General features: G+C 37.4%; 2 protein-coding genes across 2 annotated transcripts; one reads left to right on the top strand and one right to left on the bottom strand.

Annotated features, from left to right (window-relative positions):
- The first annotated feature begins 1,330 nt into the window (after nt 1-1,330).
- Nucleotides 1,331-4,003, top strand: PFC1 (Ribosomal RNA adenine dimethylase family protein). Its single transcript, XM_089613614.1, has 10 exons — nt 1,331-1,617; nt 1,723-1,872; nt 1,963-2,019; nt 2,092-2,190; nt 2,519-2,614; nt 2,951-3,035; nt 3,174-3,226; nt 3,337-3,420; nt 3,529-3,639; nt 3,740-4,003. Exons 1-10 carry the CDS (start codon nt 1,396-1,398, stop codon nt 3,803-3,805), a joined length of 1,023 nt encoding a protein of 340 aa, XP_089469740.1. The 5' UTR covers nt 1,331-1,395; the 3' UTR covers nt 3,806-4,003.
- A 3,850-nt stretch (nt 4,004-7,853) lies between these two features.
- On the bottom strand, nt 7,854-9,766 carry LOC149401784 (uncharacterized). The gene is made up of 4 exons (XM_089610888.1): nt 9,514-9,766; nt 9,356-9,390; nt 9,110-9,245; nt 7,854-8,082 (listed from the first exon to the last, which is right to left on the bottom strand). Exons 1-4 carry the CDS (start codon nt 9,764-9,766, stop codon nt 7,886-7,888), a joined length of 621 nt encoding a protein of 206 aa, XP_089467014.1. The 3' UTR covers nt 7,854-7,885.
- Between the last annotated feature and the right edge of the window lie 10,283 nt (nt 9,767-20,049).

The following is a 20,049-nucleotide window of genomic DNA, read 5'->3' on the forward strand; positions in this document are numbered from 1 at the left end:
TTGGTCGTTTGTTGTATTTAACAATTACTTGTCTTGATATCTCTTTTACTGTGAATTCATTGAGTCAGTTTTTACAGGCACCTCGTGACATTCACTTGCAGGCTGCACATCGACTCTTGAGATACATCAAAGGTTCACATGGACAGGGATTGTTCTACTCTTCAGCTTCATCTACACAGTTGAAGGCCTTTACAGATGCAGATTGGGGCACGTGCACGGACACAAGACGCTCCATCACTGGATTCTGCGTGTTTGTTGGTGATAGCTTGGTGGCATGGAAGTCCAAGAAGTAAAGCACAATGTCGAGGTCATCTGCAGAAGCCGAGTACAGGGCATTAGCCTTTGCCACCAGTGAAGTGCTTTGGTTGCAGCAACTGTTACGTGATCTCCAAGTCATACAACGAGGTCCGACAGTCTTGTTTTGCGATAACCAAGCGGCGGTGTACATTGCCACTAATCCAGTGTTCCATGAACGCACAAAACACATCGAGATTGATCTCTATTTTGTGCGTGATCATGTGCAACGTGGAGAAGTGAAGTTGTTGCCCATTCGTTCTCAGCATCAACTAGCGGACGCTTTCACAAAGCCTCTATCTGCCCCAGCGTTGCGTTCTACTATGTCCAAGCTTGCACTCAAGGACATTTTTCGTCCAGCTTGAGGGGGAGTATCAGAGTTCACCAAAACAACGAGTTCACCAAAACAGCTCGCTCCAGCTCAACTCGCTCAACTCCTCAGCGAGCTTCGCTCCAGCGAGCTCAACTCCTCAGCTCGCTCCACTCCTCAGCGAGCTTCGCTCCAGCGAGCTCAACTCCTCAGCTCGCTAGCTTGTACGGCTTTGTATGCTGAGGCTAGTCTTTAGGCTAATCTTCCTTTTTTTTTGTTGTTTTACGCTTTTGTCCCTACTTAACAATATGTAAGTGAGGGCTTTGTAGTCTTTACGGATCCTTTGTTACCGTTAGGCTATATATGTTTGTTCTGAGTTGTTTTTTGAGTTAATGAGAAAATTATTTTTCTTCTCTTCTTCTTCATCGCATCTTTTCTCTCGGAGAAGTTTTTCCCCAAATTCCCAAATCTTCGATTCAGATCTTGAAACAATGCTTGTTCCTCCTCATCTGAAGTTCTTTGGCAGCCAAATAAATAATTAAAAAAAAAGTTTTTGGCAGACCAAATAATTAGTCGAGAGATAATGCTTTTTGTCTTTACTTTGCTAAATTTTTTAAGGTCGTTTAAAACTACCAAAGGAAGAAATAAAAATAAAAACGATTTTTTAAGTTAAAAAAAAAAAAAAAAAATAGAACCTTTTTTTATTGATCGACTGTGTATGAAAAAGTCTAAACTTTATCAACTCGTAACGAATTATTGTGGGACTACAAAACGAAGAAAACAATACAGATATGTCTTTGCTGCTGCAGAATTTCCCGCCAATATCTTCAACGACGACGCGGAAGCCATCACCGCCGGCGCACGGTATCACCGCCGGCGCACGGAGAGTCGCAGCGAGTTCTACGACGAGAGGCGAGAGAGGAGGGGCGAGACGAAAAAGCCCCGATGACTACCACGCCACTCTCAAAGCTCTCAATTCCAAAGGCCGTTTCCCCAGAAAATCTCTGGGTCAGGTGACTTTTGTGTTCCCTCGTTGAGGCATTTCGTCGAGCAGTTAGTAGGCATAATTATTACCCCAAGCAAAGCTTGTTATGATAATGTGTGTGTATTATGGGCAGCATTATATGTTAAACGGTGAGATCAACGAGCAATTGGCCGTCGCAGCCGATGTTGGGGAAGGTGATTTTGTGTTGGAAATCGGTCCCGGAACGGGCTCTTTGACTAGTGTTCTTATTAACGCCGGTGCTTATGTACTCGGAATTGAAAAGGTTTGTGTCTCAACTCTCCGTCCCAGTTTTTATAATCTTGTTACAGACTCATTTTTTTCCTCAGCTGATTGCGTTTTGAGTAAATATCAGGATCCACACATGGCTGCGCTTGTGAGTGAGAGATTTGCAGATACAGGCCGATTCAAGGTATCAGAAGAAAGATTTAATGGTGAAATTTGATTGGGATTGATTCTCTAACGGAGCTTTGGAAATCCGTAGGTGTTGAATGAAGACTTCCTCAAATGTCATGTTCGCTCTCATGTCCAGTCAGTACTGGAAGCTAGGAATTCATTGGACGCTAATTCGAGACTTGCTAAAGTTAGAAATCTGGATCTCTTTTATTTTATTTTTAATGCTGTCGAAAGAAATCAATCTTCTTGGATAAGTTTAACTACTAAGAATTCATAAAATAGCCATGTAGTTAGCAGTTTATGAGCGAGGTTATTTCTTTGTTCAAGCTTTCTGTGCTTCTTATAGCGTAATGTATCGACATATTTTTTACTTGATAGACATGTAGAGAACAGGGAAAAGAAGATAGATGGGGTTTACTGTCTTCTTTAAACTTATTGGGGTGATATCTTTGCGCGTATATAGCAAAAGAAATTCACATGGTAATTATTTCAAATGATTTTTTTTTATCTTGCAGGTTGTAGCAAATATTCCATTTAATATAAGCACAGACATAATTGAACAACTACTTCCAATGGGTGACCTTTTCTCAGAAGTGGTTCTCTTACTGCAGGTTCTTTCTATTCGAGGTTTATATATATCACTGTTTTAGGTTTGCTTTGATTCAGTTTATTGTTAAGCAGTTTCATTGCTTCTTTATGCCACCCGATAATTCGAGGCTTTTTTTTTTTTATGTTTCTTTCGAATCAAATTAAAAAGATGGCTTTTTTTTTTTTTTTTTTTTTTTTTTTTTTTTTTTTTTTTTTTTTTTTTTTTTTTCGGGAAACAAGTCTAGAAAGTATGCAATAAGAAGAATAAGAAAGGGTTTGAAAATGGAGTTGCAAAGTCGGTTTTAAACTAAAATTAGAATCTGGGTTCATAACTCGGTACATGCTTGTTACGATTTCAGGAGGAAACAGCTTTGCGCTTAGTGGAATCATCTGCGGGGATTCACGATTACCGATCGATAAATATCTTCATCAATTTTTATTCAGGTAGTTCTAAATCATGGCATTTTCTTTTAGTTACTTGTAATCAACAACATGATGTGCTGATATTCTTAGGTCCCACTCTGCATCTTTTTTTAACTCCAAAATGGGTTTTGATTTGTGTTATGATTTCCTTCTTTACAGATCCGGAGCTCAAACTTAGGGTTCCAAGGACAGACTTCTTTCCTCAGCCCAATGTAGGTGGTTTGTCTCACAAGTAAACTTGAACAAATTAATTCACAAAATAAACTCTGCATTTGCTTTTAATTCGAAAATAGACTGAAGCGTTTGTCTGACGATCATGAAGGTTGACGCTGCTGTAGTCAAATTCAGACTCAAGAAAGTCGAAGATTACCCGTCCGTAGCGTCAACCAAAAGCTTCTTTTCATTGGTCAATTTCATTTCTCACAATCACAATCGAGATTTTACTCGTATACTAGTTTTTTACTCCTACTTTCTTTCTTTCTTTCAAATCACTGTCGTTTGTTTAATGAAACAGACGAGCTCTGCTTTCAATGGGAAACGGAAGATGCTGCGAAGATCGCTTCAGCACATTCGACCGCCCACCGAGATTGAGAACGCTCTTGGAAAGATCGGTCTCCCAACGACGGTATTTATTATTATTAATTTTTTTTATATTAAATGCTTTCTTGTACTTGTTTAATTAACTCTGATTGGTTCTCCATCTTTCTATGTTATTCCTTTTGCAGTCAAGACCTGGAGAGCTTACCATGGATGATTTTGTGAAGCTTCATAATGTGTTAATGGAAATCTAACTCGAGATTATTTATGTAAACAAAAACAAAACAGAATAGGCCCGGCAGAGTGTAGTGTGTATCATTAGAAACTAGTTGATGAACATTCTTATTGTTGAAAAACAAGTAGTGTAGGCATAGGATGTCGAAACGTTCGTAGTTTCTTCACCTTTTCTTCAATGCAAGTTATTTGAAGGCATAGCATAGCATGTTATTCTCCATTTTCGAAATGCAAGTTATTCTTCAATGGAGCGACGAGGAGGCACCACATATCCCGCTTTCCACCTTGAGGAATGTTGGAAATACATTGGCCTAAGCCTCCGTTTAAAGTTTCCCAATATAGAAATGAGATTTATAGTTATATAGCCATATAGAAATCAAGAGTTTGCACAATAGCCAAAGCTGAGTTAATTGTAGTTAACTAATCACTTATTTTATTAACAATTAATCGACAATTTTGCCCAAATAATTTTCGCTCATTGATAATTAATGGACTTTAGTTATTTGAACAAAATTGTCAATTAATTATTGTTAATAGAATTAGTGGCTATTAACTAGAATCAACCAAACGTTATTATTTAGCAATCAATAAGTTTCATGTGGTTTAGTTGTTTATAAGTTTCTATAGAAATTAGATGGCCAAAATGTCTTGTGTCACAAGTAGAGAGAGAACCTCATTCATAGGAGATATTTTCTCAACTGACATATTTTATCTCACGGTTGAGAGAATTTCTCAACTTCCCTAACTACCTTAGGCGTTCACAACCTTATCAAAACCATAGATTTCATCAAGACGAGTTTAAATAATTTCCTTTTTATCCTAGTACTAGTTTATTTAATCTAGTCATTTAATTACTCGCCGCAACACTTTTCCAAATACAAAACAAGATAGTAATCATGCTATGAATGGGAGTAAACCTGGCCTAGCGGGAGTCCCGCGTCTCCCGCTACCGCCATCCGTCCCACTCCCGTTAATTGGCCAAACGGGAGTCCCGTCCCGTTATGTAGTGGGACGGGAGCGGGATTCGGCCTAACGGGAATTCGGGACCCCGTTAGGCATAAAAATAATAAAAAAAATAACTTTTTAAAAGAATTTAAATAATTAAATAGAAGGATGTAATTGTAAGGAATTTAAATTAAGTGGGCAGAAATGAAGATTTAAATGAAGTTAAATAATTATATACAATGACTTATTTGTACGTTTGGAATAAGAGAACTAATGAATCTAACAAAGCTTTGAGATTCGATATGACTAAAAGATTGATCGGTTGATACAAAATATTCAACTAAATCACGTCTAAATGTTAAAGGATCGATGTTACTTACTTGGGTTGTAGAGGCTCCAGATTGTGTCCCCCCCTGGCAGTGTCTGTGATGACTCCACAATAGCGACGTCTCAACTCTAGTGTTATGAGCGCTAAAAATTTTGCCACAAACGTGACATTTTCCGGCTTTTTCACCGTTGGCAATCACCTCTTCAAAGAACGTCCAGACAACAGACCTCGCTCGACGTCGTGGTGCTTGTGCTTGTTGAGGTTGTTGTTGTTGTTGCGGTGGTTGTTGTTGTTGTTGAGGTGGTTGTTGTTGTTGTTCTTCTTCTCGGGCACGTCGTTGTCGTCTTTGTCGGGTATCCTCCTGTTGCTCACGTTGTCGAGGTCGTGGAACTTGAGTTCGAGGCTGAGGTGGTGGTGGTGGGACGTCTTCTTCTTCATCTTCCTCCTCCTCGTCATCATGTTGTTCATTTGGATCTTGGGTTTCGTCGTCGTCTTCTTCTTCATTTGGATTTTGGGATTCACGATAATGTTGCTCGAACACTTGAAACTCTTGAAAAGCGACTTCGGATGGCGGTATTTGTGCTTGATATGCTTGCTCGGGATCCATTTGAGGATAATATGACATTTGAGTAACTATGCACATTACTTACAAAATGCCCCTAAACACCTTCTCAGATTTGACTTGGGGGCAATGGACCTAAGAACTCAAACTCCGAAGAATATTTATAAAAACAAAAACAAAATTCGCTTAATTAATTCTATTGTTATTCCACTATAAATATGCTACTAAATTCTTGATGTTACTATCATTTTATACTCAATATTTGAGTTTGTATTGATATTTAGTACATGAGCATCGATCCTGCAAGTTTCACTCATGTCAAGAAGAGTGTATTTTACCATTATATCCTTTGAAATATATGTGAGTCCTAAGTACCATTCACTTTCCACAAAGAAAGATTTGATGGTAATCATTGCACAAAAGTGCATGCAATCATTAAGTTATGGAACTATTCATGAACAAGTCAAAAGCCCTAGAATATGACCTAAAAGTATAGACCTACGTCAGATCAAATTTCAAATGACCATCAATGTGGCTTCAATATATATGTTGTTTGCCACGGTTCCCTATAATGGATCATTTATGGTATGATTTTATTTTGTTAAAATATTGTAAGTGATTTAAGAATATTTGCAATAAATTGTTCAAGAAATCCCGGTCATTTAAAGTCACTTGTCTTTCCCGTGAGAACAAAACTCAAAATATTCTGTTTTCAGTTCCGATATCTTCGAGAATATATGATCATATTTAGTTTCTTGATATAACAAATTTTCAAAAGATTTTATATTGCTAATCTAAATTAAACTTGTCAAGGGTTTCTTTTTGGTTATGCATTGCTTGGATTTTAATCTCACGCATCTACTTATCTTTGGATCAATTTTTTTGTTTTTTGGAGATCTTAATTGATAGCTGGTTCAAAAAATTGCTTGTAACTGTTGTGTTTTAATTTTACACAGTTGGTGAGTAACTTGTGTTTGCATTCAATGCTGAGAGGATTGTGTGGAAAAGAGAGATTTTCTAATATGAAGGAAGCAAAGATTGATATTCATCTGAGAATTTGGGGAGACGGCAGTTTGAGAAGCAGTCTGCAAACCCTGAGTCATTGTACTTCTGATTGATTACTAGTAAATTTATTTTCACCACCGGGCTTCCAGTGTCCTCCAGATTAGGTGCTTTATCACTGAATTGGGTTATCAATTCTTTGTTTCTTTAATTGATTTCTGCTTTTTTTATTGCCTCTTAATTGATCTTTCATAAATAGTTAGTTATTCATCTGGTTGTTCTAACCAATAGTTGAATAACCATCTCATTACACGTATAATAATTTAACCCTAAATTGTGCATCCTATAAATGTAAGTCCATGCCGTGTATAAACTATCTGCACTGAATTCTCCTAATAAGTCTAATAACACCTCGTGTTTCACATATGTGTTTTCCTGTTTATCTTTCAGTCTTACATTAATCACATATCATGTTTAAGCGCTTTATTTGGACTAATTATTTCAAACTCTAATGTAAATTAACATTAAATCAAGGTAATACAGAATGGATTAAATGATTTATTATTTTACACAGGAAATAAAAGGCTCAATGCTAATGAAGAAAAATGTCTACTCATTTTATTAATTATCAAATACAAATCAAGGATTTACGATAACCATCTTCCGTTGGCCTCATTACAATCAGACTACTGAACAACAATTTACAGTTATTTTTGTAAATAATCATTGAAAAATAGTCATTTTTAAAATTTACCCTAAGGCAATGTGAGAATTAAAAAAATATTTCGATCCGAAATTGGATTCAAGTTATAGAAACCAGCATATGGGCCAAAAATGATGCCACAAAAAAAAAATGCATGAAGGTGCAATGCAACTACTAAAATTTTGAGGGGCTTGATGAAAAAAATACCTACATTAAATTTAGAAGGAGAGAACATATCCTTTCTCTTCAAGTGTTCAAATGTTCAAAGTTGAAAGGATGATAGCTAGTCCAATATTTATATTTATAGCAAATTTGGTCGTCATCGATTACTTCTTCAAGAAATTTCAAGCAAAATTTAACCAATGATTAGCCTCTCATCATAATTTGTAAGACAGACAAACGTTTGAAAGTCATTTGGTATAGTAACACCCATCGGTATAACAAGGAAGAAAAACAAAACAACACTTGGGTCATGTTTGATTGGTGCTAGTTCCAATTCCATAACCATGGCCATGGGTAAAAGCTCAAATATGTTATTAGAAATTCCAGACCAAGACAGATCAAAAGAGGCCGGCTATGTCCTCGTCGCGGAACTCCACGCTTGGAATGTTGCTTGATTTAACGATCATCGACTCCTCGAGCTCTTCTCCTCCATCGTTGTTTAAGAGAGTCGGAAAAATTAGTTCTGGTTCGGTATTAATTAGGCCATCCACATTGTTCTCTCCGGTACTATCCACTACTTCCAAGCTCTCCGCCTCTGTATATAGTATCATATTAATTTCTTCTCGTCAAAATTACCTAAATCTTATTTACGCAACATCCTTTTTTGGTTAGAGAAATTGCCCCATTTGCCACCAATGTTGACATCTCATAGTGAAGGGCAAAAATAGATGTCAACATTGTTGACATAGATGGTGGCATTTTGGGAAAAATTAGTCTTTTGGTGGAAAGTGGGAAAATGTTATGAAATTGGTGGCAAATGGGGCAATTTCTCTTTTGGTTATGAGGTACAAAAAAAGTTCAGAAATTATATAGCTACTTATTACTTAATTAATAATACTATTCAAAACTTCCCCAAGCTTTTTGTTTTTTTTTTAAATTTATTTACAAATATACATACACGATCATTATGGTATAGTAGAGAAATAGACTCCATAAGGCAAACATTTTTTTTTTTTTGAGAAATTGCTCCATTTGCCACTAATTTCATAACATTTTTCCACTTTCCACCAAAAAACTAATTTGGCCCAAAATATCACTGATATGTCAAAAATGTTGACATCCATGTCAACAATGTTGACATCTAATAGTGAAGGGCAAAAATAGATGTCAACATTGTTGACATAGATAATGGTATTTTGGGCCAAATTAGTCTTTTGGTGGAAAGTGGGAAAATATTATGAAATTGGTGGCGAATGGGGCAATTTCTCTTTTTTTTGTTTTCTAAATAAATGGAGAAATTGCCCCATTTGCCACTAATTTCATAACATTTTCCCACTTTCCACCAAAAGACTAATTTGACCCAAAATGCCACCGATATGTCAACAATGTTGACATCTAATAGTGAATGGCAAAAATAGATATCAACATTGTTGACATAAATAGTGGCATTTTGGGCCAAATTAGTCTTTTGGTGGAAAATGAGAAAATATTATGAAATTGATGACAAATGGGGCAATTTGCCTTCTAAATGTGACTATATTGTATATAATTCTAAAACGAAAGTCCAATTTTTTTAAGCAGTAGAATTTTGTTTTTAATTCTTATTATTTGCAAGAATGTACCTTGCGAAGCTAGCTCTGAAGAGAAATATGGCTCCAAACTTGATTCAGCAACATCTCTTATGACCACCGTTGGATTGGAAATATGAGACCTCTCTACAAAGAAATCACTTTCCTCCTCGAATAATGGTGATCCCGTCTACTTTGTAAAAAATATAAAAATAAAATATATATAAAAATTAAGGAAATAAATCTTCATGGAAGCTAGTGAATTTTAATACAAACTCAAAGCAAATAATAGAAACAAACCTGGCGAGAGATACTCATGGCGCGAGGCTTATCAGCTAAACCAACAAAAGAAACAGATTATTAGTTATTCGTTACACAATGTCATGCATGTGCATGGGCTAAAATTTTACATCATAAGTTTTATGTAAAAAAAAAATAATAATAATAATTCTCTTGACCATCCATGGAAAGGTCGTTTCCTAGGCTTGGCGTTGCCTGGTCAACACTACTGGCCTCCGTGGACTCTACTTCCACGAATCGAAGCATAAAGTCGATTTTATCCTTTCCATGTTCATTATCAAAGGAATATCTCCTCAGACTAATCTTCCGAAGAGACTCTAAATCGTCAAACTTGACAGGTTTTATTACTGTGTGGTCCACCAAGTAATCAAGCTCTTTCAACTTCAACACATCACTTTCATCACCAGTCATTGCTTAATTCAAGAGAAGAAGAAAAATAAACTATCAGTAATTAACAGAGCAAATTATATCAGTTATTTGTACTTCGGTTTTTAAGTACTATTTTTTTTTTTTTTTTTGTTCCGTCCACTAAATATTTTGTTTCAACGAAATTCTGCTATTATTCAATAGAATTTTGCACATTTCGAACACATAACTAATTTTCAATGCGTATTTTATTAGTTATATTAATTTTTTTTTAATATTACACTTTAAAAAGTAGTTCTATATTTTCATGCGATTCTTCGTTGCAAATTTAAAGAGACTCAATATGGAAAATAAAATATTCAAAAAGTTGAGAAGCGGCAATGCCAAAAAGCATTTATTTATTGATTACTTACTATTGGAGATCATGTGTGACGTGGCAGGTTTCATGTGTAGTCTTGGTTTAGCTGATTGTAGTCTCGCTTATTGTACTCTGTAAACACAAGGTATAAATACCTTTGTGTCTTCATGTATTGAATCAGATCTGAGAATACAATCTTTCTCATCATTCTCTTTTCTCTCACTCTCTAAACTCGATATGGTATCAGAGCCATCTCCGGTATCGGAATTCTCTCTGTAGATCTGATCGATTTTTTTTTTCCGATCATTCTTTCCTCTGATCTATGGCAAGCTCAACGACAGAGCTCGGTGAAATCTCCGATCATGGAGTCTCCTCTCAGCGATCTGGTCCAGTTATCTTCAACAACAACATTTCAATCAAGCTTGATCTGAACAATTTTCTTGTGTGGAGGAAGCAGATTCTCTCCACAGTTCGAGGTCATGACCTGGAGGAATTTCTTCTAGGAAACTCTACAATTCCAGAGAAGTATCTTCACCAAGGCGATGAAGATCTCGAACAAGTGAATCCAGAGTACAGACTTTGGATACGACAAGATCAGTTACTTGTCTCATGGCTCCTTGCGTCCATGACGGAGAATGTGCTTGTTCGAGTGGTGAGCTGCGAATCTTCATCTCAAGTGTGGAAAACTCTTGAGACCTACTTTGCTGCTCAGATCAAGGCAAAAATTGCACAGTTCAAGCTTCAGTTGCAACGAACGAAGAAGAATGATTCAACGATGAACGAATATTTGCTTCGAGTTCGCAAATTAGTAGATCTACTTGCTCTGGTTGGCTTGAAGTTTTCTGTTCAGGAGCATGTGGATGCTATTTGCGAGGGATTACCTGATGAATATGAGACTTTTGTGCTCACGACGATCGCTCGAAATGATATTCACTCCGTTGATGAGATAGAAGCACTTCTTCTGTCACAAGAAGCCAGAATTGAACGCAAGAATGATAACCTCGATGTTCACAACTCCAGATTGCCTGGAATGAGTGTCAATTACTCGTCTGTGCCTTATTCCTCTGACTGGCGTCGTGGCGGTGGAGGATATCGTGGATCTGGAGGATATTTTGGAGGAGGTTATCAATCTGGTCCACAATCCTTCTCTAGAGGTGGTTATTCTCAGTTTCAACCTCATTTTCGAGGAAGCTCTCAGAATCGAGGTGCTTATTCTAGAGGAGGAGGTTCTAGAGGTCGCGGAGGATCTGGCAGAGGTTTCACCAACAATTCTCGACCGCAGTGTCAAGTTTGTGGCAAGCTTGGTCATCTTGCGCTTCAGTGCTTCTATAGGTTCGATGAGACCTTCAAAGGACCAGCTCAGCTTGTTACTTCAGCCAACCAAGGCCAGTCTAGTGCAGCGCTACAAGGTCATGTTGCAGCTCTCACTATCTCTGCTGAAGATGCACAGGATTCGAGCTGGTACAGCACAGGTCCTTATGAAGGACAGTGGTACAATCCTGATGGTGAGTGGTATCCTGATTCTGGAGCCACGAATCATGTGACAGCTGATGCACAGAACTTGGAGAACAAGATGGAGTACTTTGGACCGGAGCAAGTTCACATTGGAGATGGTAAGGGTTTGCATATTACACATGTTGGACAAAGTTCATTTCAGTCTCCTTTTACATCTCAAACTCTCAGTCTAAAGTCTCTTCTCCATGTTCCTGAAATCACAAAGAACCTTCTTAGTGTGTCTAAGTTTTGTGTTGATAATGGTGTTTTCTTTGAGTTTCACTCCTTCAATTGTTTTGTCAAACATCAAATTTCCAAGAAGGTTCTATTGGAAGGCAGGCTTAAGGACGGACTTTATGTGTTTGACAAGACGCAAATTAGGCTAGGAGAGCTACCAAATTCGTCTAGAGTCACTGAGTCTTCCACAGTTCAGCAGTCATCTTTGTCTGGTACAACAAAACAGTCATCAATAAATTCTGTTCAGTCTTGTAATGCTTTGATTTCTGCTAAGTTGCCAAATTCTGCCTCTTACAAGTTATGGCATTATCGTCTAGGACATCCTTCTTGTAAAGTAGTTCAAAAGGTCTTACATCAGTGTCAAATTCCATGTTCGATAAATAAAGAAGATGTTGATATCTGTCGTGCTTGTTGTTATGGTAAAATACACAAATTTCCTTTATTATCTTCTGAAACCAAATACACTGAACCACTGCAACTTATACACACAGATCTTTGGGGTCCATCACCAACACTGTCTAGGAATGGCTATAAATATTACATCTCCTTTGTTGATGCCTTCTCTAGATACACCTGGATATACCTTCTCAAAGCCAAGTCTGAGGCTCTAGAAACCTTCAAAATGTTTAAGTCACAAGTTGAACTTCAAACTCCCTATAAGATCAAGTGTGTGCAATCTGATTGGGGAGGTGAGTTCAGACCTTTCACTCAGTTTCTAGAGTCATCTGGTGTGCAACATAGGTGTCCTTGTCCTCACACACATGAGCAAAATGGTTTGGTTGAACGTAAACATAGGCATATTGTGGAGAATGGTCTCACTCTTCTCGCTCATTCTGGCTTACCTTTTAGATATTGGGATGAGGCATTCAGAACAGCTGTATATCTTCACAATAGACTTCCTACCCCTATTCTTTCTAACAGCACTCCCTTGGAGACTTTATTTCACCAAAAACCAAACTATAGTCTGCTCCGGGTCTTTGGTTGTGCCTGTTATCCAAACACTAGGCCTTATAATCGTCATAAACTATCTTTCAGGTCCACTGAATGTGTCTTTCTTGGTTTCAGCTTGAATCACAAAGGCTATAAGTGTCTAGATGGGAAGGGTAGGATCTATGTCTCTCGTGATGTTATTTTTAATGAAAATATATTCCCTTATACAAAGCTGTTTCCCTCGGTCAGTGTTGTTCCTGATTCAGTTCTACATACTGGTCCTCCAATATCCATTCCTTGTGTCTCTCAGCCAAAAGAATCTTCTATTCTTTCTCAGTCTCAGCCAAATGAGTCTTCTGCTCCTCTTCTTCTTCCTTCCCAGTCCAGTCCACATGTGCATGTGCAAAACCATTCCACTCCACCTGTGGTTTCTAACTCTGCAGGTCCATCTCCTGTTGGTTCTGTCTCTGATGTAGTCGCTCAGCAGGATCTACAGTTGCATTCTGCACCAGTTGTGCCTATCAATGATCACCCTATGATCACTAGAGCCAAGTCTGGGATTAGTGTACCTAAAGTCTACTCTGCTACTACTGTCCCTGGCTCTGTGGGTGAAGCTATCAACAACAGTCACTGGCTCTCTGTTATGAACTCTGAGTATCTAGCATTGATGAGAAACGAGACTTGGTACTTGACAGACTTACCTGCTGATCGAAAGGCTATTGGTAGTAAATGGGTATTTACTATCAAGCAGAATCCTGATGGTTCTCTAAATAAGTACAAAGCTCGTCTAGTGGCTAAGGGCTATACTCAAGTGCCTGGCTTTGACTATAATGAGACGTTTAGTCCTGTGGCCAAGCCGACTACAATCAGAGTTATTCTCTCCGTTGCTTTGACAAAGGGTTGGACTGTGCGGCAGATCGATGTGAATAATGCATTTTTGAATGCTGAACTCACTGAGGAAGTTTACATGACTCAGCCACAAGGGTTTGAGGATCCTAATTACCCTCAACGAGTCTGCAAATTGTTGAAGTCGATCTATGGCCTAAAACAGGCTCCGAGGGCGTGGTTTGAAAGATTACAGGGTGCCTTGTCTCAGCTAAACTTCACGGCCTCTCGGACTGATCCTTCGCTGTTTATGAGAGGTACTTCTCAGTCACAAGTCCTGGTGGTTGTCTATGTGGATGATATCCTTGTTACAGGATGTTCTAGTGCTGAGGTTGAGATGGTGATTAAGCAATTGAGTGCTACTTTCTCCCTTAAAGATCTTGGTGTCTTGAACTTCTTTCTTGGGATTGAAGTCATCTCATCGGCTGATGGTATGCTTCTGTGTCAAAGCAAATACATCAAGGATCTACTTTGCAAGGCCAAGATGCAAAATGCTCGCTCTTGTTCCACTCCAATGACCAGTGGTCTGAAGTTGACTGGTTATGGTAGTGATGTGGTTCATGATGCACAATTGTATAGGAGCATTGTTGGTGGTTTGCAATACGTGACTATTACCCGTCCTGAGCTCGCTTACTCTGTCAATCGAGTATGTCAGTTTATGCACTCCCCTCTTCAAGCTCATTGGGTTGCAGTTAAGCGCATACTTCGATATCTCTCTGGCACACTGGATTATGGGCTACAGATCTCTCGTTCGGATCACTTCAATGTCACAGGCTTTAGTGATGCTGATTGGGGAAATGATCAAGATGATCGTCGTTCCACGTCTGGTCATTGTGTTTTTCTGGGTAGTAATCTCGTCTCGTAGAGTTCTAAGAAGCAACATACTCTTTCTTGCTCAACTGCAGAGGCTGAGTTTCGCAGTCTTGCTGGTGTTGTTTCTGAGATCACTTGGCTTCAGTCCTTGATTCGTGAGCTTGGTCTTCCACAGTCTCGTGTCCCAGATGTTTGGTGTGACAATGTGAGTGCTGTGATGTTAGCTGCGAATCCAGTTCTTCATGCTCGAACAAAGCATGTTGAAATGGATCTATACTTTGTTCGAGAAAAAGTTTCTCAAGGGCTCGTTCAAGTCAAGCATGTCCCGGCTGTTGACCAAATTGCTGATGTGTTGACCAAACCTATCTCCAGTAAGGTTTTCACTTCCTTACGTTCCAAGCTCAAAGTTACCTCTAAGGCCACTATGAGCTTGAGGGGGGCTATTGGAGATCATGTGTGACGTGGCAGGTTTCATGTGTAGTCTTGGTTTAGCTGATTGTAGTCTCGCTTATTGTACTCTGTAAACACAAGGTATAAATACCTTTGTGTCTTCATGTATTGAATCAGATCTGAGAATACAATCTTTCTCATCATTCTCTTTTCTCTCACTCTCTAAACTCGATACTTACCAATGATAGGCAAGTGATAAATTGTCTTGATTTCCCGAAAGAATTCGTTGTCGTCCGTTCCAGGCAAACGCAATTGAGCAAGAACAAGCTTAAATATGTGCTTTCTTTGCCTTATGGTTGACAAGGCATTCTCATGCGTTTCTGCTGTTGAAACTGAAAAATGAAAGAATATATATAGTTGGCAAAACTCATAATTTTAATTTTTGAAGAAGAAGAAGAAGAATGTATTTTAGTTGTCGAGTAACTACATAAATTAGTTATTGCGAGCAGAGCATTGATCACCAGAATATTCCATGAAACAATATTAATAATTCACTCATTAGTCCTGAAATTTTAGTGCGAGTAAATTTATTACTAACATTGTTATGAAGGTTTTATGATTGGATTTTGATAATTAAATGCTGATTTTTTTAATGGAAAGGAGAAAGTGTAATGTTCAAGAAAAAAAGACTATGTATAAATATATACCAAAAAAAAAAAATTAAATTGGGATAAGATCCTAACTGCAAACATACAAGCCTCGCATGCACAAGACAAAAAATGAAAGATAAATCTATTTGGCAAGAAAAATACATAATTGTCAACCAAAGTAAATTAGAAACATTACCTTGATACCCCTGAGAGAACAACATTCTCGAGATGATGGCCAAAGAAGCTGTATCATTGTCAACGACCAGAATACCACATTTTTTCTCCTATAAAACAAATGATGATCAAAAGATTATCAGCTTAGAAAAAAAAATGTATTTGTACGTGTAAGAGAAAAGTCTTGGTAATTTTACTTTAGTAATAGAAGTGGCACTGCAAGAGTTAAATATCCTTGTACGACACTTTGATTAGCAGTATATTAAAGATTTAATACATTTGGGTAATTCAAATATCATATAAACACAACCTGGTATCAAGTAAAATATGTGGTGCGCTAGTTGGTATTAAGAATCAATTAATCAAACAAAAAAAATGAAATAGAAAAAAAAATAATAATATTCAAATAAAAGTTAAATAAATAAAATAAAATAAAATGCTATTTACAACCTGTAAACTATGAACTTTGCGAGTTTTGATGGATTTTACGGTACCACACTAATTGTGAAAGTAATATGAGATTTTATTTCAAAATTAATTGAAGAAGAGAAGAGTAACTCATGACTTTTATAAACGTTGTTAGTTTTCGATCTGCAATTATTAATATATCTCATTTAAAGAATGATTCATCATTTTAGAATGAATTCCAAACAGATGTTTATTAGGATCTTATACTGTGAAGTATTATGAGTTTTGTCTCATAACTAATTGATAATGACTAATGAGAGAAGTAACTTAAATCCATAAAATAAAGGATTTGCATTATGTATAAACTATGCCCACTTAGATACAAAAACGAAATCGTGGTATTAAATCGTTTAACCACTGCCATGGTTGATTTATATAACTTTATTTATATGTTCCATTTTCATTCCTCAAATATTTATGGCGTCAATCAATTTTCTATAATCTTAAGCAAAAAGAAGGGATTGTTAGATAACACGTATGCGTGAATAAACAATATGAAATAAGAGGGGGAGAAAAAATCTCTGCTTGTGCCTTCAGATTATGACTAATTTTCAGATGTTTGCTTCCCAACAACAATATATCAATAAACTTTGGTGATAGGAAAAAATAAACTTCATCTTGGTCGTCAAACTATGATTTTCAACCTCAATGAAAAGAAATGGGTCTGCATCAAACTTCTTGTGCATTTTAGCAGAAGTTATGAAGAAATATTAGGAAAGAGATATATGCACTTACCATTCGGTGCTCGGTACCTGCACTTTGATACCGCTCTCCTTGCTTAGGACCTCTTGTGTGCAAACCGTTCATCCCCTTGGTTTTCACTAAAGAAATCCGCCGCAGATTCCTAAGTTATGTCGTCATATCCTCTTTAGATTTTAGAATTTATACAACTTTAATTTTGGCGTGCTCGAAAATGTCATTTTAGGGTTAGCTTATTCCTCGCGTGATTGTCACGCGGATAAAATGGTAGCGTGTCATTATTGTGCGAAATTTACAAATAACACACGCGTGTCATTCTATTATATACTAGTATAATTATATGATTTTTTCCGTACTTTTAAAACGCACATTTTGCGGCCATTAACATTAATTTAAGACACTACCATGAATTTAAGTTGATTTGCTATATTTTTTTTTTTTTTTTTAATGAAATCAATTTTTCACATCTCTTCGAGATTTTTTTTTAAGAAGTTCATTCCTCTTTTCTTTTGTAATTTATATAAATAAATCAAAGTTTTGTGAAACATGCTGCTCACAAATTAAATTCAGGACACAATTGTTTTTACCATTAAAAATATGGTAATAAATTATTGGATGATTTTTAAAATAAAATCTACGAGAAAATAAATACATAAATAAAATATTAAGAGGGGAAAAAAATCTAAAACAAATTATTATTCTAGAATAGAAATATTCATTATATATTGAAAGGTACTAAAGACTAACATATGTCTCCGTATATATTGTATAAATCTTCGTGTATACAAAAAGTCCAAAAACTGGAAGCAAAAGTGCTACGTCCCACCCATTTTACGTCGCTTCATAATGGTGTTTTTATTTACAAATACCGGTAAGACTCTTTGATGATGTTTGTGTTGAGGATCAATCATAAAAGTTCATCACATGCTCCGTTTTACAGGTACAAGTCACAGCTCAGCCGTCGGATCATAAGCCGGTCAGTTACTTCATGCGCACGTTATCAACGACTGATATTAGAAGTTAGTTTTGTGGCTTAATTGGCTTGTATAAATAGAGGAGAATGAAGAAAAGTCTGTTGTGACTTCATTCTACTTTATAATTGGGAAACACATTTTGAGAGATTCTTTGTATGGAAAAGAAAGGGAAAGTGGGAGAAAGTGTGTAAAATCAAACCAGATAGTTGATTTGATCTTCGTTGCTGGATGTAGGTATATTGCCGAACCAGGGTATATCGTGTGTCATCAAATTTCCGCATTTGATTTGTTTGACGTGGTTTTGTTCTGTGTTGCATGAGTGTGAAGAAACTTAGGGTTTTCAAGTTCTTCACCTACGAAAATTACAATAATTGGTATCAAAGTCTTCACCGATAAATCCGGTCATCATGATGGGTCTCACGAAGATGGAGATCAAGTTCTTCAATGGCGAAGGAGATTTTGCGTTGTGACATCAAAGAATGAAGGCGATTCTTGTTCAGATGAAAATCGCAAAGACGATCGATGAAGAGGCAAAGTACACGACGATGTCAATGATGTAGAGAAGGCAGATATGACTAAGCTCGCCTACAGCACTATCATTCTTTACCTTGGAGACAAGGTTCTGCGAGAAATCACAAAAGCCAAAATCTCCATTGACGTGCGGAAGAAGCTTGAAAGCCTTTACATGAAGAAGTCGATGTCTAATCGAATTTATTTCAAGGGCATATTGTTTGGATTCAAGATCCATGAAGACAAACCCATTGAGGATTATCTCGACGAATTCAATCAAATTGGCATTGATATTCCGAACATCGGAGTCGATACTCCCGATAAAGATCAAGCAATCTTGATTTTGAATGCTCTTCCATCTTCTTACTTGAATTTTGTCGATGCGATGAAGTACAGACGATCGGCGATTACCTCCAAGGAAGTTCATATCTCATTGAAATCAAACGCTTTACAGTCCAAAGGAGACAAAAAAAAAAAAACCAGCAGCAGAAGGATTGTGGTTCGTGGAAAGCCTGACAAGAGATTCACGAAGAATTCGAAGAAAGGAAAGCAGAAAGTCGAAGATCTTGAGATGCCCTTTGTCTACAAGTGCTACAATTGCCACAAAGAAGCCACATGAAGAACCCTGAGAAGAAAGATCATGGTGCATCTGCATCAAAATCTGGAAAAGCCTTAGTCGTTTAGAACGATGGCTATATATGACAGTGCAGAGGAGTTGATGGTCACACTAGAGCGTCCAAGAACGGAGTGGGCTCTTGATAGTGGATGTTCTTTCCACATGACACCCAACAAAGGATGGATAGAGGATATTACAAAGATAGATGGTGGAATTGTTCTTCTTGGCAACAACAAACAATGCCACGTGGTTGGAGCTGGATCAATGGGACTCAAGAATCACCTTGGAATAGAAAAGATCCTAAAGAATGTCAGGTACATGTATAATCTCAAAAGGAATTTGATCTCTCTTGGGACTCTAGATCAAGAAGGTTACATGTTTAAATATGAGAATGGCATTCTAACTGTATCTAAGAATGAGGGGGATGTTTTGAAAGGTGTTAGGAGAAATGGTCTCTATTTTCTTGGTAAAACTATTGCTGGTTTAGCTGCTAGTGTATCAAAAGAAACTAGCTCATGATTGTCGCACCTGAGACTAGGGCATGTCAGTGAAAATGGAATGTCAACATTAGCTAAACAAGGGTATCTTGGTGATGCTAAGATAACTGCTCTAGATTTCTATGAAGCATGTGTCTATGGTAAAGTTTGCAAGGCAAAGTTTAGGAAGTGGGTGCATAGATTTGATGTTGTTCTAGACTATGTCCACTCAGATCCTTGGGGGCAGCCAAAATGCCCTCTCCACTACGACAATTTCCACAACATTAGTTAACCTTTCTCCATTTCCTAATTATGAAAACACCGAATATCAACCCGTCCCGATCCAATTTTTTCATATCGACCTCCAAGTATCCCTCTAAAATTATTCAAATTCGCCCTGGTATCCCTTTTTCGACCATAATATCAACCACAAGTATTTTTCACAACGGTCACCACCTCATCGTCCACATCAACAACATCATTTTACACAACAACCTCCACCACCTCCTCATGGCCAACCTTCTAGCTCACAACAACATCCACACGAGGACCCTCACTTAATATATCAAGAACAATTTTGTAGATTTCAATACGAGTCACCTCATCCACCACCTTTACACGAGTAACCTCCTCTACCACCTCAACGCTAGTCAC

The sequence above is a fragment of the Urtica dioica genome, chromosome 4, assembly GCF_054948205.1.
Source record: "Urtica dioica subsp. dioica isolate 48M chromosome 4, U.dioica_male_clone48M_v1_H2, whole genome shotgun sequence".
Classification (NCBI taxonomy): Eukaryota; Viridiplantae; Streptophyta; class Magnoliopsida; order Rosales; family Urticaceae; genus Urtica; species Urtica dioica.